At 42.1% G+C, this 25,410-nt stretch overlaps 1 protein-coding gene across 2 annotated transcripts in view; it reads left to right on the forward strand.

Moving 5' to 3' along the window:
• Window positions 1–25,410, forward strand: part of LHFPL3 (LHFPL tetraspan subfamily member 3) — a 607,219-nt gene that overhangs the window by 532,594 nt on the left and 49,215 nt on the right. Inside the window, exon 3 of one of the 2 annotated variants that reach the window (XM_058297122.1) lies at window positions 10,043–10,090. The exons of the other annotated variant lie outside the window; for it this stretch is intronic. Within the exon in view, the coding sequence (XP_058153105.1) occupies window positions 10,043–10,059 (17 nt within the window). The 3' untranslated portion in view covers window positions 10,060–10,090. The remainder of the gene's footprint in view (window positions 1–10,042; window positions 10,091–25,410) is intronic. 2 annotated transcript variants of the gene reach the window in all.

A 25,410-nucleotide genomic window follows, 5' to 3' on the forward strand; every position in this document is an offset into this window, starting at 1 on the left:
TAAAAATTTAAGTCTAATAGTAATGACAAAGCAAATATCTGAAAAATATGTACTGAAGAAAATGAAAAGAGACTCAAGGTGGTACAGTACAAAAAAATCAACCATTAAAGTAGACACTAATGAAAGAATTGAGGGGCAATGGACTTGACCTGGTGGTTAGGGCATCTGTCTACCACATGGGAGGTCCACGGTTCAAACCCCGGGCCTCCTTGACCTGTGTGCAGCTGGCCCATGCGCAGTGCTGATGCACGCAAGGAGTGCCGTGCCATGCAGGGGTGTCCCCCACGTAGGGGAGCCCCATGCGCAAGGAGTGCGCCCCATAAGGAGAGCCGCCCAGCGCAAAAGAAAATGCAGCCTGCCCAGGAATGGTGCTGCACACACGGAGAGCTGACACAACAAGATGATGCAATGAAAAGAAACACAGTTTCCATGCTGCTGACGACAACAGAAGCGGACAAAGACGCAGCAAATAGACACAGAGAACAGATAACTGGGGTGGGGGGAGAGAAATAAATAAATAAATAAATCTTTTTTTAAAAATGAAAGAATTAAGGAAGAAAAAAAGGTATAAGAACAAAAAAACAAGAAAAAATTTTAAAGGTAGAAGATAAATAAAGACAAAATAGCAAAATGGCAGAAAAAGTCCTGCATTATTGGTAGTGATTTTCAATATAAATGGATTAACTCTCCATTTAAAAGTCTGAGATCGAATAAAAAAGCATGACCTGGGAAGCAGATTTGGCTCAACTGATAGAACATCCGCCTACCATATGGGAGGGCCAGGGTTCAAACCCAGGGCCTCCTGACCCATGTGGTGAGCTGGCCCATGTGCAGTGCTGATGCGCACAAGGAGTGCCATGCCACACAGGGGTGTCTTCTGCACCAGGGAGCCCCATGCACAAGAAGTGCACCCCACAAGGAGAGCTGCCCCATGCAAAAAAAAGTGCAGCCTGCCCAGGAATGGTGCCTCACACATGGAGACCTGACGCAGCAAGATGATGCAACAAAAAGAGATATAGATCCCTGGTGCCACTGACAAGAATGCAAGTGGACACAGAAGAACACACAGTGAATGGACACAGACAGTAGACAATGGGGGAGGTGGGAAGGGGAGAGAAATAAGTAAATAATAAATAATTCCTTTTAAAAAAAAAGCATGACCCAACTAAATGCTGTTTAGCACACACACACACACGTTAAATTCAAAGACACAAGTAGACTCAAAGAGAAAGAATGGAAAAAATATACCACACAAATAGTAACCAAAAGAGAGCTGGGATAGTTATACCAAATAAAATAGACTTTAATTCAAAAACTGTTATGAGAGACAAAGAAGGCCACTATATGCTAATAAAGGGGTCAATTGAACAAGAAGACATAGCAATTATAAATGTATATGTACCAAACAGCAGAGCCCCCAAAATAAATGAAGCAAATATTGACAGATTTGATGGAAGTAATAGATGATGGCTCTACATTAATAGTTGGAGATTTCAATACACAACTTTCAATAATGGATAGAATGTCTAGACAGAAGACCAATAAGGAAATTGAATGTTTGAACGATACTCTAAACCAACTAGACCTAACAGACATATATATAACATTTTACCCAGTAGCAACAGAATATACATTCTTCCCTAGTGCAAATGGGTCATTATCCAGGATAGACCATATGTTAGGTAACAAAACAAGCTTCAATAAATTCAAAAATATTGAAATCATACGATATATCTTCTCCAACCAATGGAATGAAGGTAGAAATCAATGAGAGGGAGCACTGAAAAATTTGTAAATCTGTAGGAATGAAATAAAGCACACAAAAACAATCAATGAGTCAAAGAAGAAATAACAAGAAATCAGGAAATGCCGTGAGGCAAATGAAAATGAAAATACAACACAACAAAATTTATGGGATGCAACAAAGGCAATGCTGAAAGGGAAGTTTACAATTTTAAATGCTTACATCATAAAAGGAAAAGATCTCAAATCAGTGGCTGTATTAGTCAGCCAAAGGGGTGCTGATGCAAAATACCAGAAATTGTTTGAGTTTTATAAAAGGTATTTTTTGGAGTAGAAACATACAGTTACCAAGCCATAAAGTATAATTTACTTCCCCCATCAAAGTCTTTTGCCACTATTGGAGCAAGATGGCTGCTGACATCTGCCAAGGTTCGGGCTTCCTGGGTTCCTTTCTTCTTGGGGTTCATTTCTCTCTGGGCGCAGCTCCTCTGTTTTCTCCACAAGATCAGCTGTAGACTATGAGGCCCTCTAGGCTTTGCCTCTTTCCACAAGGTCAGTTTTATTTTTTTTTTTTTTTAAAGATTTATTTTTATTTATTTAATTCCCCTCCCCTCCCCCGGTTGTCTGTTTTCTGTGTCTTTTTGCTGCGTCTTGTTTCTTTGTCCGCTTCTGTTGTCATCAGCGGCACGGGAAGTGTGGGCGGCGCCATTCCTCGGCAGGCTGCTCCCTCCTTCGCGCTGGGCGGCTCTCCTTATGGGTGCACTCCTTGCGCGTGGGGTTCCCCTACACGGGGGACACCCCTGTGTAGCAGGGCACTCCTTGCGCGCATCAGCACTGCGCATGGGCCAGCTCCACACGGGTCAAGGAGGCCCGGGGCTTGAACCGCGGGCCTCCCATGTGGTAGATGGACGCCCTAACCACTGGGCCAAAGTCCGTTTCCCACAAGGTCAGTTTTAGATTATTAGGTGAATGGCTTGTTTCTCTTCCCAAGGCCTTCTCTCTGTGTGCTTACTTCCTGGGGCTCCAGCTCAAGACTCCAACATCAAAACTCCAACATCAAAACTCCAGCTTCACTTCTCTGCAGTGCAGTTTTTCTCTGAGTCCCCGCCCACCAAGGGAGTGGGGACGCAATATCCTACTGACGCAACCCAATCAAAGCCTTACATTATTTAATCAAGTAAAAGGAAAACCTCTGAATCCAATACACTCTAATATGCCCAGAGGAAAAGACCAGTTTACAAACATAATCCAATATTTCTTTTTGGAATTCACCAATTATATCAAACTGCTATAGAGGCCTAACCTCACAGCTGGAGGATTTAGTAAAAGAAGAGAAAGCTAAATTCAAAGCAAGCAGAAAGAAGGAATAGCAAAGATTACAGATAAATAAATAGAGAATTAAAAAGCAAAAGACACCTTCAACAAAACCAAAAGTTCGTTCTTGGAAAAGATCAATAAAATCAATTGTTTTAGCCAGTTTGTCAGTGAGACTGACAAAGAAAAATAAATAAATAAAATCAGAAATGAAAGGGGGTGAATTACCACTGACCCTATACAAATAAAAAAGATTTTTAACATGATGCATTGAGCACCACAAGCTAACAAATTAGGTTAATAGATGGAATGGACAAATATCTAGGAGCACACAAACTACCTACACTGACTCAAGGAGAAATAGAAAACCTCAACACCCCAATAACAAGTTGTACTAGTAAGCTGGTGCAAAATATGAGAAATTGATTGGTTTTTATAAAGGGTACTTATTTGGGGTAGGAGCTTACAGATATCAGGCCATGAGGCATAAGTTACTTCCCTCACCAAAGTCTATTTTCACATGTTGGAGCAAGATGGCTGTCGATGTCTGCAAGGATTCAGGATTCCTGGGTTCCTCCCTTCCAGGGTCTTGCTTCTCTCTGGGTTCAAGGTTCCTTCCTTCCTAGGACTTGCTTCTTCCTGGGCTCAGAGTTCCTCTCTTCCTGGGGCTGGCTTCTCTTTCCTCTGTGAGCTTACTTCCCAGGGCTCCAGCTTAAGGCTTCAGCATCAAACTCCAACATCAAAACTCCAACATCAAAAACCCTCAGCTCTGTCCTTTGTCATGCCTTTTATCTGTGGGTTCCCACCCACCAAGGGTGGGGTCTCAACACCCTAATGATGTGACCTAAATCAAAGCACTAATCATAACTTAATCATGCCCAGGTACAGACCAGATTACAAACACAATCCAATTTCTATTTTTGGAATTCATAACTATATCAAACTTCTACACAAGTAAAGAGATTGAATCAGTAATCAAAACTCTCCCAACAAAGAAATGCTCAGGACCAGGACCCACTTCATTGGTGAATTTTACCAAACATTCCAAGAAGAACTAACACCAATCCTGCTCAAACTCTTCCAGAAATCTGAAAAGGGGGGAACACTTCTTAACTCATTCTTTGAGGTCAATGTCACCCTAACAACAAAACAAGATAAAAATACCACAAGAAAAGGAAACCAAAGACCAATATCTCTTATAACTATAGATACCAAAAGCCTTAACAAAATACTAGTAAACCAAATCCAACTGCACATTAAAAGAATTACGCGCCCTAATCAAATGAGGCATACCAGTGCTCCAACATTTTAAAAAATCAATGAATGCAACACACCATATTAATAAAAGAAAGGAAAAAAACTCATGTTCATCTAAGTAGATGCAGAAAAGGCATTTGACAAAATCCAGCACCCTTTCTTGATTAAAACACTTAAAAAAACAGGAATAGAAAGAAACTTCCTCAACATGACAAAGGGCATATATGAAAAACCCACAGCTAACATCATACTCAATATGATACTCAGCATTATTAGCCAATAAGGAAATGCAAAAAGCTTTCCCTCTAAGATCAGGACAATACAAGGATGTCCACGGTCACCATGTTATTCAACATTGTTCTGGAAATTCTAGCCAGAGCCATTAGGCAAGGAAAAGAAATAGAAGGCAGCCAAATTGGAAAGGAAGAAGTTAACCTTCCCTGTTAACAGATAACATAATCCTGAAAAATCCACAATAAAGCTACTAGAGCTAAGAAACAAATTCAGCCAAAGTGGCAGGATACAAGAACAACAGACAAAAATCAGTAGTGTTTCTCTACACTAGTAATGAACCATCCGACCAGGAAATCAAGAAACAATTACATTTACAATAGCAGCTAAAAGAAATACCTAGAAATCAATTTAACCAAGGATGTAAAGGACTTGTACATGGAAAACTACAAAACGCTCCTGAAAGAAATCAAAGACAATCTAAATAAATGGAACGATATTCCATGATCATTGATTGGAAACCTCATATTCAATGAGGGTTTAAAATCCAGAATATATAAAGAAATCTTACAATTCAACAACAAAAAGACAATCTAATTTAAAAGTGGGCAAATGGGAGCAGGTGTAGCTCATTGGTTGAGTGCCTGCTTCCCATGTACAAGGTCCCAGGTTCAATCCCCGGTACCACCTAAAAATTTTTTTAATTAAAAAAAATTAATAAAATGGGCAAAAGACTTGAATAGACATTTCTCAAAGTACATGAAAAGATGCTCAGTATCTTTAGCCATTAGGGAAATGCAAATCAAAATCACAAGATACCATTTCACACCCACTAGAATGGCTACTATTTAAAAAACAGAAAATTACATGTGTCTGAGAGGATGTGGAGAAATACGAACACTCCATTGTTGGTGGGAATGTAAAATGGTATAGTCTCTGTGGAAGGCAGTTTGTTGGTTCCTCAGAAAGGTAAAACAGAATTACCAAACAACCTGACCATTTCACTTCTAGGCACATAACAAAAAAATTGAAAGCAGGAACTCAAACAGATATTTGCACACTGACATTCATAACAGTATTATTCACAATTGCCAATACATGGAAGCAACCCAAATGTCCATCAACAGATGAATGGGTAAACAAAATATGGTATATAAATACAACAGAATATTATTCAGTCATAAAAAAGTAATGAAGTTCTGATATATGTGACAACATGTTGAGTGAAATAAACCAGACACAAAAGAAAAAATACTGCACGATCACACTGATATGAAATAATAAGAATAAGCAAATCCATAAGTCAGAAACTAGAATACAGGTTACCAGGGGCAGGGGTGGGTTTGGGAAAGGGGAGTTAATGCTTAATTTCTGCAGAGTTTCTGTTTAGTGCGATTAAAAAGTTTTGGTAATGGATGGTGGTGACAGTAGCACAATATGTAAATTAACTTCACTAAATTATATATTAGAATGTGGTTAAAAGGTTCCCCTTTTAGACTGTATATATGTTGCTAGAATAAAAAGTTTTTAGAAAAACCCATAAGACTGTTTAATACAAACAGTGAACCCTAAGGCTGAACTTGAACTATAGTTAATAGTATAATCATAATAATATTGTTTCATCAGTTATAACAAAGACACCACTCTAATGCTAAATGATAATAATGGGGGAGAATATATGAGAACACTGTATTTTCTGTATGATTTTTCTATAAACCTGCAAGTTCTCTATTTTTAAAACATCAAAAAGAATGAGACTAGTGGATTCACTAATTAATTACCAAAATAGCTTCAGCTCTAGATTTCTGTGATTCTAACAATAAATTACAGACCACTCTTTTAATTATTCTCTGAAAATTTTAGTTATTCGACTAAAAATTATTTTCACTAGAACCGTATTTTATTTATAGTTTTCACTGCTACCCTCTCCCACTGAATACTGAAGGCCCAGGAGGTGACACATATGAAGGAAAAAATCAACCAACATTCACCATTCCTCCTACTACCTGCAACCACCAAGGAAGCAGGAAATTAAACCACACAATGCCAACCCCCAGAACTTACTGTCAATCTCCCATCTATAAAGAAAATACTTACGCAGAGGGACATTCTAGTAGTTTTTCTAAAGTTTCAAATGAATGGGACATCTGTTCACTCAAATTTAAGTGAATCAAATACCAACATAAAAGACTATGTCTGGTTTTGAGTATTTTAAATAATCTTATTTAAGGAATGAAATCACAAACTGTTACTCGATCCACCATGAAAAAAGCAATGCCTATAGTGAGCTCTCTGAACATTCAAAGGTCTCCAATATGAGAACTGGTGTTAAAATCCTGTCAGCAGAGTCATCACAAAGGGGAAAGCGGGCAGCATACATATCTGCTTGGAACCATCAAGCCACCACTGCCTTTTGGTAGGGGTAATGTTGTACCTGTTATCTAAAGAATCCACTCCCACCCTTATGGAAGGATGTGCATTAAAAAAAAGTATGCCCCATTGCCTTGGCTCTAATTGGAGTATAGCTATGATCTGAAGGCTCATTCTCAAGAGTCAGAGGGAGCCAGAAGTTTGTCTTGAGACCTTACTATGTGGCTAAGACAGATCCTGCCACAGTGGGTTCCAGTCCACTTTCTACATAAAGCTTGTTTCCAACTAGACTTATTTCTTCCATCCTTGGGGCATAGATGAAGGCATTGCAACCTCACTATGCCTAAATATTGAAATGTGCAACAGGAAATTTTAAAAGAACGTGTGGCAAATGGAACAAGGATGACAATAGTATTGATTCATGTATGTCTAATATCTCTTATAATGAATTATATGCTCTGTGTGTATGTCTTTGGGCACCTGTATATTGCTGTCCCCGAGCCACAAGGTCTCCTTTCCTACGTATCTTTCTGTTGCAGGTCTCATTTTTATTTCTTCCTTTTTTCTTGCGTGTATCTCTCCCTGTTGACCATCTCTCCTCTGTTTCTCTCAGTTGCCCCTTTTTACGAGCTGTAATATAAAACTGAGAAGTTCTTTTAAATAATTTTTGCATCGGTTAACTAGAGTTCTATATTCCCTATTATTAATTCGAACAGAGAGTTGGGTATTTTATATTCCTTCAAAAGAATTATACTTTACTGATGTAGTCCTCACTGACACTCCCCCCCCTCCATTGTATCATTAGATCTTGAGACAAATAGTTTCTCCACCCTGATACAAGAGAAAGCAAGTGAGAAATGAAAGAGGGTGGGTCCCACTCCATCCTGTGAGAGTGAGAGCCACTCCCTGTCCTGCCCTTCCTCAAACTCATTGCTCGCCCCTTTCCTCCTCTCCTCTGTGCTCCCCTCCTTCCACTTCCATGAATATTTCATCTCTCCTAGAGTCTACTTCTAGAGAGGATTAAAATCTCCTCCTTTAACTTCTTCCAACTACCCACAACCAACATGTCCGCTCTGACCACCCCCCTTCCCCACACAGGCACACACAATCACTAGGATGGCTTAAGCATAGAACTCTACTCTTACCAGAATACTCTCAAGGTTCATCAGACATTAGCCCCTCATCTTTCAGCAGAACCTATTATTTTAACCCTTTCCTACATATGCACCCCTCTGAAACTCAGCCTGGTGACTTCCACCTGGGAATATATCTCTCTTACTTTGGCAGAGGATTGGGCCCTGGGACCCAGAACCGAACTAAGACACAAGCTACTGCCACTGAACCCTTTACTCTGATTCACACTGCACAGGATGCCCCCGCCCCCTACGGTGTTTTCACTGCATCCAGGACTCCAGTCTTCTCGATGAGTCCTGAGGCCCTGATTGGCCCTGTGGCCCTCCAGGTGACAAGGAATTGCTTGTCTACCACCAAGAAGAGCATGACAGCTTCTAACTCATCTGTCAAAATAATGACCTTCTTCAGGAAAGTGAAGCCCTCCAAAGCAAGATATGACTTATTGGGAATGATTCTCCTTGAAATCATCTTGTGTTTCCCATCCTAGTTATAAATTTGACTAGTTGCTTAATTATTCTCTCTAAAGGTCTCCATTTCTGCAAACATCAGTTCATCAGACCTACCTTTACTGGTTGAACATCCGTTTGCTTCTCTAAGTATCCTCTGCCTCTTTCCCCCATTTGTACTTTTGACTGAGCAACATTCTGATGACATAAATAGCATCTCTTCAAAAAGGTGTTGAATAGATCAAGGTGTCTCTCTCTGTGTTCCAAAACTGAGCATTTAATCATTGAACCAGGACCTGTGATGGGAAAGCATCTAAGTCTGTCTTTTAAAAGCCAGTTTCCCTGCCAGTTAAATGAGGCCGTGGTCACTGGCGGCCCCTGCAGTGTGGGGGACATAGTGAGCGGCTGCCTGAGAGAGAAAAGCCCAGGCCAGCCTTTCGGAGCCTATGACTTACCTCAGCTTGAGGAGGATTCCACTCTACGGTGCGTTTACACGTGAAAATATCATCTGGGTTAAAGCCCTGCTCAAAGCAGAGTCCTTCTTAGAGCACAACGTTGTGAACAACACAGATGCACACGGGCACGTCCGTTGCTTGGCTTAAGAATGCGCCCAGCTCGCAGCTGGGCATCGTGGAGTGGCCACATCTCAGGCAGGGGCATTGCCTGTGGAGGCAGCCTGGAACACACCCTCTCTGGCAAAGGTCAAAATGACTAAGCTACGAAACATAACATATACTCCTCATTATTTTTATCTTCTTCATGGAAGCAATTTAGAAAATGAAAGATAACGTTAATCCAAAGGGCAGTACCAGACGATGCTTACATAGCCTGGCGTTGTCCGATATGAATCAGGCATTAGGGTTCTAATTGGTCCATGTGTGTGCAATTAATCTTTCTTAAAAAGCTGGTCTGCATTTCTTTGAGAGAATCCAGAATTTGAAATAATGCCCTCATAGGAAAATAATTATGACACAGGGAAGCGTGGCTCAGCCCATGCATTTCCAACTTTGTCTTTTTCTCCTGAATGTTCTGGTTTCTCTTATTGTTTTTCCTATTGAACATCTGAAATTCCTTCTAAGCCCTTGACTTTCCCTAAACTCTTGTTCCCCTGTCAGAGTGGTATTGTCTGAGGAAGCCAAAGATAAAAAGAATAACACCACCAATGATACCTATCACTTAGATAATGTTTCATATTAAACAGGACTGTTGCATGGACTCCACATGCATTAATTCATCCACCCTCACCACAACCTTACCAGGTAAGTGCTACTATCAGACCCACTTTACAGATGAGGAGGCTGAGGCAAAAAGAGATGAGACCCTTGCCTGGAGTCACACAGCTAGCAAGTGACAGAACCAAGATTTGAACCAGGCAGTCCAGGTCTCAGAATTGCACTCCTAGTCACTGTGAACCAGCACACTTGTCTCTGCACACTGTGAATGGAATGCCCAAGAATGACATTGTATCTTTTAATCTTTGAAAATAAGGTGTGAGCTCTTAATTTAGTTACCTTTAACCATTCTGTTTTTCCCTCCCAAACTCTCAGATGATGGAAATGCTTAAAGCAAACCAAGGTAGTGTGAGACCAAACCATGTAAGTGTGAGCATGGCTCCCTGTGGGGTAAGCTGCGTTGTGTGCGCTTCTGCCTACCATTCCCGCATGTCCTTTCCGCTGTCCGCCTCTGATTCCCGCTTTCGGCGCTTGGCGCTTGGCGCTTGGACCGCATGAACCATCGCTTTTAAGCAATGGATCCTTTGTCTTTGTGCTTTCCTCTCCTGCAATCCCCGGCACCCGGGGAAGAGCCAAAGCACTCGTAGTTGTCGGCCTGGCATCTCCCTGGGAGAGAGCTGGGAAATCCAGGGGAATTGCGGCTGGTGGTTGTCCTCTGACAGCGAGCCCTCAGCTGGTCAGCTTTTAGAACTCTAGGCACGTATCCACGTTCTTACTGCAACATACCACTCACAGTATGGACTCAGGCAGTGTGGGCTTTTCCGTGCAGGCCCTGGTTGCCCACAGCAGCCTTGGCTATGCGGTGTCCTCCTTCTGGGGCCTCCACCCTGCCTTCAGGGCATCAGTGCCCTTTGAGTCTTTGTAGGGGTGGAGGCACCACAGTGCCATGCAACAGGGCCCACTGGAGCCACGGGGAGGAGTGGTACCCTCCTCATTTATTTCCTCACCGTACATATGTCTGTGATGTACACATTTATGTATACTGAACAAGCCCATGATTATGACGGAGAAAGGATAGTGACTTTTAAGGCAAATATTGGCTAAATTAGCCCTTAATTGCCCACATACTCACACACACAATTCCTTCTGGTGTTCTTTGATTCTACATAAACCATATTTCCACTTTGTGTGAATTCAATATATTAAATTAATAAATAAGATTTACAAAATAAACTTATTTGTTTATTTTGTGCCTAAGACTGTACCTGGAACATTTACAATATGACTGTATCTTACGAAGCAGCCTTCCCCCAACCTGACCATGACTTCACATTTGGAACTGCCTCTTTGTTCTCAATTTCACTGGAGTTTTGAGTGCGTGTATTGAACAGAATTAGGAGGGAACTTTCCTAGTAAGCTCTCAGAGATGACAGATATTAACATAAAGAGGCTCGCATGAGATGTGGTTGAGCTCTACCCAAGCCTCTGCAGTACTGAGACCCCAACCCATTGTTTAGACACAGAATACTGGAGGGACCTTAGAGATGGATTGTTTGCTATGAACCCCTTAATTCACAGCATATGACTGAGGCCTCAAGAGGAAAAGTAACTTGCCCAAGACGGGGTAGAGCGTGGTTTAAAACTCAGTCCTCCTCTTTCCATCAATGTGTCTCATTAGTGTACTGTTCCAGCTCATTTTTCCCTGGGAGAAGACATTGCACATAGCCAGGAGAGTGTTTTTAGGAGTAAATGAGAGTGAAAGAGCCTACACCCCAAGAAGGACACTAGGCTAGGCCCCTGCCCTGGTTCTGCCACTAAATATCTGGATGAGCTGGGAAAAGTCATGGCACCTCTTTGGACCTCAGGCCCCTCATCTGTTAAATGAATCTGAGAGCAGCTGATTTTTAAAAGTACATGATGGTCAGTTTGCTCATTAACCTCAAGCAGCTTTTCATGCAGTTTCCTCTAGAAGAATTCACTTCCCACTGTAAGACTGTAGAAAAAGTTATAGTTAGCCCGTGCAAATGAGGGCAGCCTACAGAAACAAGAACCCCGAGTCTTGGTTACTAACTGAAGAACAAGGGCAGGAAGGAGAAGATACAGATGAGAAGGGAGTAGCCTGCCCCTCTTACACAGACCCATCCAACTGAGGTAGATGTGGCAAACTCCAGGTTTGGTCATCTCAGATATGCCAGCTTCTGCTGTTTGAGATTTTCTGGCTGGTATCTTCTCTGCTTCCCCGAGACACCAATGATTAGAGCTCTGGAATTTACTGAGACCCGGTAATGAACAAGGTTACATTTTCTCCTCTTACTCTACTGCTTATAGAGATAACAGGGCTTGTGAAGTCTCTGAGACAATCAGAGAATAATTTGAAAGCCAGTGAGGGAAAATTAGAGACTCACACATGCCAGCTTCCAGCATAGTTTTGAGATGCACCCCTAATTTATACAAAATTGTGGAAATACAGATATTAACCAAATAAGCAATGTTATTTTTTATTTTTTTTATTTGAGCAATTGTAGTTTGACAAAAAATCATGCAGAAAGTATAGCATTCCCATTTACCTCTATACACACACACTCACAGTTTTCCTTATTAAAATTTCATATTAGTTTGGAATATAAGCTGTTCTCTTTCATGATAAATCCACGGAAGTCTTATGATCAATCTTTTCATGAAGTATCATCACTTCATTTCATATTTTGGTCTGTTAGGGTTTCCATATATCCAGTTTGGCTTAAAACGTACATTTCTTTTTAAGTGCAACATTTTCCAAAATAGCCATCTTCTCAACAGCCTTCCCTGGAGCTGACACTAACTCAAAGTTGGGTTGGAGGAGTAGGACGGCCTATGGCAGGGTGGGGGGAAATCACAGAGGTGAACAATTTCCTGTGGACTTCTTGGATTTTAATGCTGCTGGCAAAAAAAAAAAAACAGCGTTGCAAGGAGCCATAGTCTCAAAAAGGTTTACTGGGATAGAAGGGATAGAATTTCTGCTCTAAATTTTGTGGAAGAAGTGGCTTAGAGGCAGCCTATCTAGCTAAAAGGGTTGTGCAAGGGGACACTTGAAGCTGCCTTTGCATGACACTTTACATAAGATACAAAATGCTAATCAACCAGGTCATTTGGAAGGAGCAGCTGTTGGAAATTACGGTGGGGACCTACAGCTCCTTCTTGGCAACCATCATTGCCCAAGCATTGCCATTCCTTCTCCCACGACAACTGCAGTGCTGTTTGAAGAGGAAAATGGCATCCTTGGGAAACTCCCTAAGACCAGTCTCGGAGCTCCTTTCTCATCTGATTTTTCCCTTTGCCAAGGGCGCCCTGAACAACAGGCCAACCAGCAGGAGAATTTTTCCAGTTTCTCCTAGGTGCTTCCAGGGGCCCTTTCTTAGGATAACCATTGTCCTGTTGAGACCTCTAGTGGTCAAATTGGGAACAGCAGGTGTCTGCAGAAAAGGAGAAACAGGAGTCACAGTGGCCTGTGCAGGGCTCTGCCTGTACTCTTTCTAGATGGGGAAACAGAGCATCTGTGGCCTGCGACCCCTGAAATACTAGCCAGGGGGGCTGTTGGCCTGTTGGCCTACGAATATGCCCAGGTAGGTTAGCCATGGTGTGAGGACTCTGCCTTCTTTTAAGCTTCAACTTATTCCAGCTTAGTTCTGATATCTACTGGAAGCTCTAGATTTGGCCAGTCCTTCAGTCTTGCCCTTGAGCCGACCTATAATTCCATTTTTACCTCTAACCAAATTGTGCTCCTGAGAGTCTGAAGAGCCAGCCACCAGGACCCCAGTGGTCTGACAGAGACACACCCAAATCCAAATTTGCTCCCTGAGGGCCCTGCTGTGACCAGCCCAGCTCCTGGGGTGGACGGTCCTGCCTGCTTCCCCAGACAGTCACCTCTCGGAGAGGGAGAAAAGCCCACCACCGCCTCCCACAGCCTGTTCCCTAGAACACAGCAGGAAGAAACGTTATGCCTGAGCACCCCAAGACTAAACTTCTTTTAATTATGCGAAGCCAGTGGTTCCCAAAGTGTGTTCCCTCGGCCAGCAGCATCACTGGGAGCTTGTTAGAAAGGCCGAACCCAGAACTTCAGAATCAGAGACTCTGGGAGGGAAGCCCAGCAATCTGGCTTAACAAGCCCTCCAGGTTATTCTCAGCTTATTTAACAATGATTCTCAAATGTCAGTTATCAAAACATTACACACTTTTGCTTATTTAGAATGTGGATTCTGGCACCTCACCCACAGAGACTGGGTGGTTCTGCAGTGGAGATGCAGGAATCTGCTCTTGTAGTAATTATTCCATGTAATTCTGACCACAATTTTGAGAAGGTAAAGTTATTGCCTTGTGGCCCCTAAAAAAGATTTGTTCAAATCCTCCTAGTCCTGTAAATGTGACTATATTTGGAAATACAATCTTTGAAGATTTGATTAAGGTAGGACCCTAATCGTTAGGACTGGTGTCATTTTAAAAGAGACGAGACACCCAGAAAGAAAGAAAGAGGAAGGCTGTGTGAAGACAGACAGGGCAGAGCTTAGAGTGATGAATCTACAATCCAAGGAACACCAAGGATTGCTGGCAAACAACAGCAGCTAGAAGAGGCGAGGAAAGTTTCTCCCCACATCCCCATGTCTTCACGTGTCCCTGCCGATACCTTGCTTTCAGGTTTCCAGCTGCCAGAACTGTGAGATTTCTGTTCTCTTAAGCCATCTTGCTTATAGTACCTTGGTGCAGCAGCCAAGAGAAACTCTGCTCTAGAAAGAGCAAGGTCATCTTCTCTAGCAGAGATGAATGAGAGGTAAATATTGTTCTGCTGTCTCGCTGGTTGTCAGAGTATACTCCAGGTCTTTGCAGGGTGAGGGGGCTCCACTGTTCTCTTGAGAATTCAGGCTTTGCTGCTGCTGTGAGGAAAATCTCAGTGGAGGCCATATTTTCCAACCATGAAGCCTTCCTCTGGAAGGAGAAACTAATCCCTAGGAGAACAGAAAGAGCAGGAAGCCTGTGGCTGACTGTTTTTTGAACATGGTGATATCTTCCTGTGAGTCTGGGATCTTCGGGGCAGCCAAGTGCCTCCCTCGGATTTGAGTCCGTTGGATAGCAACTTGCCCTTCCCGCTTCTTTCTCAGTTAGAGATTTAGTGGTGTTTTCCCAACAGATCCCAAGAGGGTAGTTGATTGTAATACTGGTGGGGAGAAAAAAAGGTTTTCAAAACTTGAGGCTATGAGTATACTTGCCAGTGTAGTGATCACCCAGGGAAAACAGAGTTCATATTCGTGACAGTTCTTGTGAATAAGAAGTCCCAACTCTTCTCGCCCCAACACTGGGCCTCCTGGAAGGCTCCAGAAGATGTTCACCACTGTGTTGCCCTGTCCCACTCAACTCTCCCACCTAGCTGCCCCCCATGCAGCCCTCCAGTTCTCATCTGAGCACCTACACCTTCATACAGCGTGCTAATTCATTGGGGTGTGCTCCAAGAAGACTAACGTGCAGTGTCATGTTTTCAAAAATGTGACAGGAACAAAGCAAGAGATTCAGGGCTGACCCTCCCCGCAGCCACCGATGCAAGATTCCCAAACATGTCCTAGGCACCAGTGCTGCAAAGTTGTTGGCTGCTTGGAGGCAGGAGCTTTATCAGGTTCAAGCCACTGGCCTTTTCTAATCATGTGGGTAGAGCTGGCAAAAGGAAAGAAAAGAAAAAGGCAGCTGGCCTGCCTGCCGTCCATTCTCTTTTCTGTGGCTCTTTTACCTTCTCTGGCCCTTTTCCCTCTTCCTTTCTCTTTGGACTTTCTAGAACATGCAGATACTGTGATGTTCTTAAACAACAAGTGAAAAATCACCTTAGGGGCTCTAGGGCCTGTCACTTTCGTGTCCGACACTGAGTCCCTTGCTGCCCTCACCTGGGCTCCAGGGGAAGTGGCCTCCACACCATTTGCCTTTGCAGAGCATGGCCGCCGTGCCAGGACAGCAGTGATTCTGCTGTCCCCTGTGTGCACAGAGCCCCCACTGGCCTCCCACAGTCCTGAAAAGCAGGCACCCGTGAGGAGCTCCAAGGGCCTCTGCATTCACAGCGAAGCCACTCGCACCCTCCCAGGCAGGGAATGCCACCTTAATTCACTAGAAAATATCATTAAAGAGCAGACCTGCCCTTGCCCTGACAGAGGGAGAGAGAAAGGAGCAAGAAAGGGAAGAGCAGCAAAGGAAAATCCAAGGAGAAGCCACAAATGACGTCAAAGTTTAAATTCAAGCTTGCCCAGGACAAGTTCAGCCTGCTGCCTTCTAGAGCTACGCCAAAATCAGGCAGCAGGGGGTGAAAGAAAGGAGGCCGATGCTGAAAGTAGGGCTGTAGGAAAGAGAAGGCTTTTGTCCAGTGAGCAATTCGCCTGTTCACTCAGGATTAGGGAGTTGGGGCCAGCACGGCTGGCCATGCAGATGGGGGCACTGGCTTCGCTCACTTCCTTGTCCTTTGCTCCTATACCCTGGGCCAGCTTCGTGGGAGTGTGGCCGGTACAGTAACCCAGAGTCCCACATTCGAAAGGGCCCCAGGCTTGGGGTTTGATGCTCTGTAGACCCCGCTTTGAAACTGTTCATAATTTTACCTTTGAATCTGTGTTTTGTAAGTGCTGTCTGATGGGACAATGGAGCGCGCTCCAGGAGGCCTGGAGACGCTGCTCGTGATGTCCTGCTGCCCACTGCCTTCCACCACCCTCTCCCCACCTTCCCTGCATCCCTGGAACAGGTCCTCAGCCCACATTCCCCACCCCACCCCTGCTCCCTGAGCCCTGCCTGGCTCCCACTCGCCGTGTCTGCTGTAAGCACTGCCACCCTCTGCCCCAGACAAAGACCTGGGCTGGGCGGGGACAGTCATGGTCGGGGGCACCCATCCTGCAGCAGGACAAGAGGCAGTCCCGTAGCAGGAGGCCCCAACTCGATGAGGCCTGTGTGTTTTGCCCACCCCCAATCTAGTTACCTAGACAGAGGTCGCAAAACCTTGGGAGTCCCCTGTCTGCCATGGGTTACAGCTGGTGGCCGGGGAAGTCCCCAGGGCCGTCCCCAGCCAGGAGTTCATCTGGCAGCTGGTGGGAGGAGGAATCCCAGCAGCCACCAGTGCTGAGTGGGCACTGGAACAGGGGCTCCTAGGCACCTGTGGGGTCCTCGAGTATCCCCTTCCCAAGGGAGACCTCCCGGGTCTGGGCCCTGGGAGATCCACTCTTTCTCCTTCCAGCCCTCCAGGGTCTGTCTTGTGTTTGTCCTCGGGATGAAATGCAAATGGTGTGATTTTGGTGATTCACCAAAATGCCCTGATATTTGCATTTAAAACTAGCATTGCACAGTATAAAGATGAATGGTAAAAATTCATGCTAATAATTTGCACTTTTTATTTTTATTTACTTAGAATGACATTTAAATAACAAATTTTTTAAAACCAGTATGGCAAATCTAGGGAGAGACCAGAGAAAAAGGGAAAAAGCTTTATATTTTAGGACCTTTGACAGTACTTTTTCCTGCTTTTTTTGTTTGTTTGTTTTTGGGGTTTTTTTAAGGTACTGGGGCCAGGATTGAACCTAGGACCACGCATGTGGTATGCCAGCGCTCAACCACTTGAGCTATACCAGCTCCTTTTTTCCTCCCTTTTGCACGGGCCCCACAAGTTATGCTACAGTCCTGCTTGTACCTCATGGTCTTCCAGAGTGGAAGAGGTTTCCGTTCGTCCTTACACAGTGTTGGAGGTGAAATTCTAGTCCTTTGGGGGAAAAATTTCCCAGTCTATGACTGAAAGTAATTTCACCCACAGGAGAAAAAAAGAGGGAAACTACAAGTAAAAGAACCAAGAGATTCTTGCACTTCGATGAGCACCCATCACATTTTTAGATGACCCTGTACGTGCACAGGGCAGTGTGAGAGTCCCTTGGCGAGGTCAGCTTATTAATTATGAGACAGCCCCTGCAAGAACGTAGCTTCTTATATCATCACAGATGGACAATATTCTCAGCATATCATAAATTATTTAGGTCATTTATCACCCTCCTGTCTGAATTCTGGCACCTCAAAAGAAAATTAATAAGCTTGTAGTTTCTCACAGCTTTAGTATGGAAAAAGGGAAGAAAGCAGAATTAAATACAGAAAATATAATTTCCTTGGCAAGTAAAATTTGTGGGGCTACATTTTCAATGAGATTTAAAAAGAGAAAGTATAGCAAATTGGCCCTTCCTTCCAGGTCAGGAAATTTTATCTAAGCTGAGGCCCAGTATAGTTTCACTATGGTTTATACATTCTTCATAATTACTCTCTAGTGAGTAGACTTGTATTCACCCAAACACACATTTCCCTGCACAATTGCAAATCTCAGTAAGCTCTTTAGACTGGCGTGGGAAGCTTAATGTATTTCCAGTGAAATTATACCATTCTCCTTGATCAGCTTATCCCAGCTTTGCAAATTGAAAAAAATTCATTCCTGGCATCAACAGCCTGTTAAATTAGTTCTGATTAATAATTGAATCTTAAGACCCTTTCAAAGCAATATTTACAACAACAGCTTAGTGGAGTGGGTGATGCCAGTGTCACGATGACCTCAACTGGAGGTTAGAGGTACATTGTCCAGACTCTGGGAGAATCTGTTTCTAGAAAATCTGCCATAGAAATACACAGAAACCTCTCCCCTGTGGACAGATGGGCCTAGCACTTATTTCCTAGTAACATATTTTTAAGGCCGATCTACACACATTTTTCTTGGACTTGGAGCGCTACTACAATCACATTCTTATGGTTCACATTAAGCTTTCTTGGATTTTGAATTATTTATAATGGCCTTGCAGAATATTTCTTTCTTTAAACCTAAAGGAGAAAATGCAGTCCTCCTAAAGTGTCATACGGAGAAACAGGTCCTTGGCTTACCAATCCAAAAGAATAGCCCTTCGGGTGTTTTTCAGGCATATGGAGTGTTCAAATACCTCTAGATCTTCACAGAAAAGCCTGTAAGTATTCCCTGCTTGTACAACTTTCCTGAGTGCAGATTCTCCCAACCAATCTATGACTGAAGCTAATTGCAATCCTATTAAACTTTCACCGACAGGAGAAAAAAGAAGGAAAACTAAAAGAACAAAGAATCTTGAGGTTTAGGTGAGCACCTGTCACATTTTTAGGTAATCCCTAGGGCCTCTCAGAGGAAGCCTTTAAGCTGCCCTAAAGTGTTGTGAGAAATTGGTGTAAAATGCTGACTCCTGGACTCTGCCTAGAGCTTCTGATTCTGAATCCTTAAATTAACCAGGAGACTCACGTAGTAAAATTTGAGAACCACTGACCTCAGAAAGTCCATTAATTTCGGTGAATGATTATATTTTCCAAAACTGCCCTGACACAGGTGAGTCTTTAAATTACTTGCTCATGAAGACTAATCTGTATGTTTTGTAGTGCTCAGAAGCTGAGAGTTAATTTCTTTCCACACTCATTCTTTCAGTAAGAATGTATTGTGTGTGCACCATGATGCTAAGTGGTTCTGTAAATTGATTGATCCTCAGAGCTTCTCTATAAGCAGTGACACCCTACACATTTGGTTTGCTTAGAAAAAAAATCTCTGGGGGGGGGCAGATGTTGCTCAAGCGGTTCAATGCCTGCTTCCTACATGGGAGATCCTGGGTTCAATCCCCAGCCCCGGTACCTGGAAAAAAAATTAACATTAAAATAAAAACACCTCAGGCTATAAGAAGGGAACCAGAAGGGAATTTTTGGGAGGACTGGAAGAAAAGTTATAATAACAGCTAACATTTGTGAAGATTTTGCTGTATGCCAGGAGTTCTGCATATATTATCTCACTTTGCTTTCTTACTAGCCTATGAAGTAGGGGTAGGTATATTGTCTCCATTTTTACAAATGAGGACACTACAGCTCAGAGGGGACTAGTAAGCAGTGGAACAGAGATTCACTCCCAGTAGACTGCTTCCAGAACCCAGACTCTTTTTCACCAGAATCACGGCTATCACAGTTTTCCTTTCCCTAACAAAGCAGAACCAGGAAATGATACTAACAGATGTGAATACTTTGTGATAGCATGTAGCCACCTACTTTCTATGTCGATGGCAGTTCATTCTTTTTTAAATCCATGAAGCACACAATCTATGTCGGCCTTGTGTTGGGCTCTGGGGAAGCAAGGGGAATAAATGTGCGAGAAGCTCCATTTACTAAAACATTCGGGGGAAATCACCAGTCACATAGAAAATCCAGAATTAGAGCCCACAATTCCCAACTTCCTTAATCAATCTTGTGGCCATTTAGCCCCCCAGCATGTCTTTCTAAAATTTTTCCAAGAGAAGTATTTTCCAGCTCCCTTATATTATTGTGATATTGGAATACCTCTGCCTGTTTGATTGTTCCTACTCAAGCAAAACCACTCCTGGGGGCAGTAAATTTGGAACCACAGCCTCTTTGTCATCCAGTCTAGAGAATTATAATATTTTAACACCTTTCGGTGTGTTAAAGTCAGTCTTTTTCCTTCTTCCCTGTTGCGGGCAAAATTTACTGAGCTCCCAAATCTGGCCCCCTCAGTGGAATCCCTAATAAATATAAAGAATGAAACTCAACACAAGAGCAGCAGGGAGGTTTCTAGTGGAAGGTTCTGCAGGAGAGAAATAGGACATGTGGTTTGGAATCATTACTGCATAGCAGCTTCTGTGGCAGTTAAAGTCAAGTTAAAATAAGTTGGCAAATTCTAGCTGTGTCCTAGGCTACTTCCTGCTAGGAAGGTTGAATACAAACCAGAATATCTCACCGTCAATATGAAAACTGTGTAAAAATATCCTGAAGACCTTTTAGACTTGCCCTGAAAGCTAGCGTTGTGGATTTCTTTTCATCCCAAACAAATCAATCTGTACAAATTTTCCTTAGCCCCTTTCACATTACAGGTGTCCCACAATGATGGGCGCTTTTGGGAGGCTGAGTTACAGGCTCTGGGGCCTGGGGCAGGCTCCAATCTTATAGCAAACTGCAATGTGCAGGCCACCCACCCCTCGCTCTTTGGTCCCCGAGGGCAGTACCACCTCCAAAGACACCCCGAAGGGTAAAGATAATGAGTGTGTTTCCCTGCCCTGCTTGAACTTTGTCAGCACCCCCACACTGCTCCCCTCTCCTTGGGAACCCCCAGCCCTGAATCACCACCACCACCCATCTGCTTCGCCCACCTCTGTTCCCAGGATGCTGAGCATAACTGGAGAAAGTCCCCGTTCATGGCGCTGTGTCTACTACACCTTCATGCCTCTCACTTCAGCTGGCACTCGTTGCCCCCTCTCACATCCCTCCCAGAGGTGGCTCCAAACCTTCTCTTTGCTCAAGCCTGCAACACACCTTCATCTCCAGTGGGCTCCACCGGCCACTGAGCTGAGATGAAGCTCATCTAATGACAGCTTCTCCAAATTCTTTCTTTTCCACCTCAAATCTTTTCTTTATTTTCACCTGTTTACTCCCTCATCTCTCTTCTCTATCTTAACCATTTCCATTGTTTTAACTGTCGTGGGTATGAGTCTTGAATGTAAATCTCCAGTCTATATTTTTCACCATTGTTCCATTTCCAATTTTCTGTCTGTATGACCTACATGACTAGGCAGTCCTGCTAGCACCTCAAGTTGGCATGCCTCAGGGCTTTATCCTCAACCCTCTCCTGTTTGACATTCTCAACAGTGATTCAGTTGGAAATATGAACTCATCAAATTTGTGAAGGACACAAAGTGTCCTATGGGATATTGCATAGCTTAATAACAGAATATGGACCCAAAAGATCTCAGCAGTCTGACTATAACTGCATGAAATCTGACAAAGATCAATGTAAGGACCTGAACTTGGTTTTAAAAATCTAACTACATTATCAGAGGAGTCAGGAGCAGTGTAGAGAAAAAGGCCCAAATGTTTTCATTAAATGGAAAGGTCGCCAGGCACAAACATTGTGAAAAGTTAATGATATCTTAGCTTTTAAAAGATAAAATATCTAGAGCAAGGAAGGAGGTATCCCCAAATTAACAGTATTCGATTCATGGCAGCAGTGCTGATTTAAGATCTCTGGACACCACATTCAAAGTAAGGTATAGAAAACTTGCTATGCAGTCAGAGGGGAACACCTGGGACCATGAAAGTATGTAAAATAGGTCCTATGATCATGCCCTAAAGGGTATCAGAAGAAAAGAGATTGGACAAACTGTGATTCCACCTGATATAACCAGCACCATTAGGGGGCACTATAGGATACAGAGCCAGCATCGGTCAATGAGGAACTCTCCAACTTCCTGAGCTACAGATGGAAAGGACTTCTTTTGGGAGGTTGTGGGTTATTAGGGGAGATATCAACATTCAGTAGATATGGAGACAGAAATTCCAGCCTCCTCTCTTCAGATTTCTTCTACCAGTGAGATCCTTTGATTATGTCTACAAGCATAGAATTGAACTCACCAAATAACAAAAGTGAAAAGTCAATGTTCATTCTTATAGCCCCTGGAAAAAAATTCAACATTTAAGGGGAAAAAATAACTGAACTAACTGGAAATAAAGGAGACCTTCCTCTACCCAATTAAGGGTATCCACTGAAAAAAAAAAAAAGGCAAATATTCTTAATGGCAAAGCATTAGAAATATCCTTTAAAGTCCAGAACAAGAGAAGGATGCCTCCACCACCACTCCTATTAAGCATTATACTCGAGGCCCTAGCCAAAGAAATAAGACAAGAAAATAAATGAGATGTAAGAATTGAACAAGAAGAAATAAACTTTCATTACTCATGGAAGATATGATTGTCTTTATATAAAATTCTAGAAATTCTGCTGGCAAACTACTAGAATTTTCTTTTATTTTCAAGTACCATTTGTTGTTTTCCTAATCGTAAAAATAATATCCCTACCCACTGAAGAGAAAATATATAGAAAATGAAAATTAAAATATGACTTAGCCAAAATCCCATCACTGTTTCATTTGTTAGTTTGTTTTTAAGAAAATGGAGATTATAGTATCCTTACAATTTTATATTATGCTTTTTAGGATTAGCATTAAATAAAAAGCCCAAATCATGAAATATTCTTTGAGACAGTATGTTAATGACTCCAATGGAACACAACTTAGTTTGCAATCAATAAATTGTGTATGAACAAATATTATGTAGCTGCTAAAATGCTTTTGTCAAAGACTATTCATGACATGAAACAACTGTATAATGTTAACTTTTTTAAACTTTATTTTAAAAGAAGTTTTAGATTGTAGAAAAGTTACATGGGAAATATATACATTTTCCCTTATTAATAACATCTTACATTAGTATGGTACATTTGTTATCATTGATGAACAATTTTTGAAGCCTTGCTACTAAGCATGGTCTATAGTTTACATTATGGCTTGCACTTTGCATCATACAATTTTATACAACATACACTTTGCATCATACAACATTATACAAAATGTATAATGACCTGTATCTGTCATTGCAATATCATGCAGAACAAATGCAATGCCCTAAAAATGCTCTAAGTTCCACCTAATCATCCTTCCCTCACCCCTCAGAACCTCTGGTAACCACTTTATATCAATGTTACAAGTCCTTCCATTACAAGTTCTTCCATTACTATAATAATAAGTCGACTTTGATCCATTCCACCCTTATGTTTGTTTATTCCTCATTCTTGAAGATTTGGGTATGGTGATGCCCACTCTGCTTCAGATTGAGAGGGGTTTAGATCATATGGGGCAGATGGAAGAAACTGTTTTGCTTGCAATGGTAGATAATCCTTGCTTTGGGGAACGGGAGTTGTCCATCATCGTCATTTTGTTAATTGTCCTGGGTGAGTCTGGGATGAACTAAGTGTTGGCTGCATCTCTGCTGAGATTCAGAGCTCAACCATCGTATGAACAGACCAAAGATCTAAGTCTCTGGGACAGATATTTAACAGGTATAATGCTAATTATAGGTTCAAATAAAAGGGGTAGAAGAATCATATGTAGGGAAATTATAAACTGGTCTAACTCTGTACATTGAGGAAATAGATTATCATATATTCCAAGGTAAGACCCACTGCCAGAGTTCTGATTTCATGGGGTTGTTTGCCTTGCCTGTAGTGTCCAGATGTCTCTTGAACCCTCAACCGCACTCCAATTTGAGGCTTTGTTTACTGTGGCAGTTAGTGAGAGCCACCTGAGATGTGCATAAGCCTAACTCTAGAATGACCTCCCAACTCACTTTGAAATCTCTTAGCCATAAAATATCTTTTGTATTTAATGTTCCCCCCTTTAGGTCAAGGTCTTTTTCCAAATGCATCGCTGATTGGTGCTTAGTATTAATCCCTTGGTGCCAAGGAGGCTCATCCAGGGAGTCATGTCCCACACCAAGGGGAGGGTAGTGAGTTTATTTGCTGAGTTTGGCTTAGAGAGAGACTACATTTGAATAATAAGGAGGTTTCAGGATGTAGCTTATAGGTGATAGATATTTATTAGGCTAAATTTCAATTTTACAAGAATAAGGTTCATAAGTACAAGTGTTAATATCAAAGTCTTGGCATATTTGTCTCTTTTCTTTTATTAGGTACTGCCTATGTACTCTAGAGATTCTTACTACTCTTTTGGAGAGCATAGCAGGACTCCCCAGGATGGGAATTTAACATTTTGTTGGTTATTGTGTGAATCTCACACAGTAACTGAGATAACACTCAAAACCACATGAACACATTCATATTCCATAGGGGCATGTCCCAGATGCACACTTCCCACACATCTCCCCACCACCAACACCCAGCCATAGTTGCCAAAAGAATACTCTCACAATTGTGTACTCAACCATAGCCCTCAACCTTCCCAGAGTTCACCTGTTACTTCCTCCAGCCCTACCCCCTACATCTATGGAGAGCTCAACCCACCCACCCCCAACCCCACTAACACTCCAGCATAATCAGACACTTGGGTTGATTCCAACTTTTGGTAATTGTGAGTAATGCTTCAAAGAACATTGGTGTGCACATATCTATTTGCATCCCTGCATTCAGTTCTTCTGGGTATATTCCTGGTAGTGGGATTGCTGGTTATATGACAATCTAAAATTACTAGAATTAATAAGATGGTTCAGTGGTATTTCTTGAACATAAGATCAATATGCAAATATCAATATTGTGCCTGTCCCACTACAAAAATAAAAATGTAAATATCTTAAAGCAGCTATTCACAGTGGCAACAAAAACTACAAAGTAGCTAATAACTCTGGCATTTTTGGGGAAAATTACAAAACTTTATTAAAGGATAGTAAAGAAAATTTAAGTAAATGTTCATGAATGGAAAGATGCAGAGTCTTAAATATGTCAATTCTCCTAAATTATGAATCTATAGATACAATTTTATTCCAATCAAAATCCCTATATTCATTTCTCAAAATTTGACAAGCTAGTACTAAAAGTAATAAGGAAGAATGAAAGATCAAAAATACCCAAAATATTTTTGCATCTGGATAGACAAAAAGACTGATAGACCAGAAACAGACATATTTAGGAAAATCTGGTATATGACATGAGACATTACAAATCCGTGTAAAAGGGGTGAACTTTTTAATTAATGATAGTGAACAATGGTTCTCAAAATGGAGGAAGAAACATTAAATTATATGCTTACTTCATACCACACACAAAATAAATTCTATATGAATTAAAAATCCATATAAAAAGCAAATTTGTAAATCTTCCAGAAGAAATTAGACTATTGTTATGTCCAATATATAATCATATATGTGTGTGT

This window comes from Dasypus novemcinctus, chromosome 5 (genome assembly GCF_030445035.2).
Source record: "Dasypus novemcinctus isolate mDasNov1 chromosome 5, mDasNov1.1.hap2, whole genome shotgun sequence".
Lineage (NCBI taxonomy): Eukaryota > Metazoa > Chordata > Mammalia > Cingulata > Dasypodidae > Dasypus > Dasypus novemcinctus.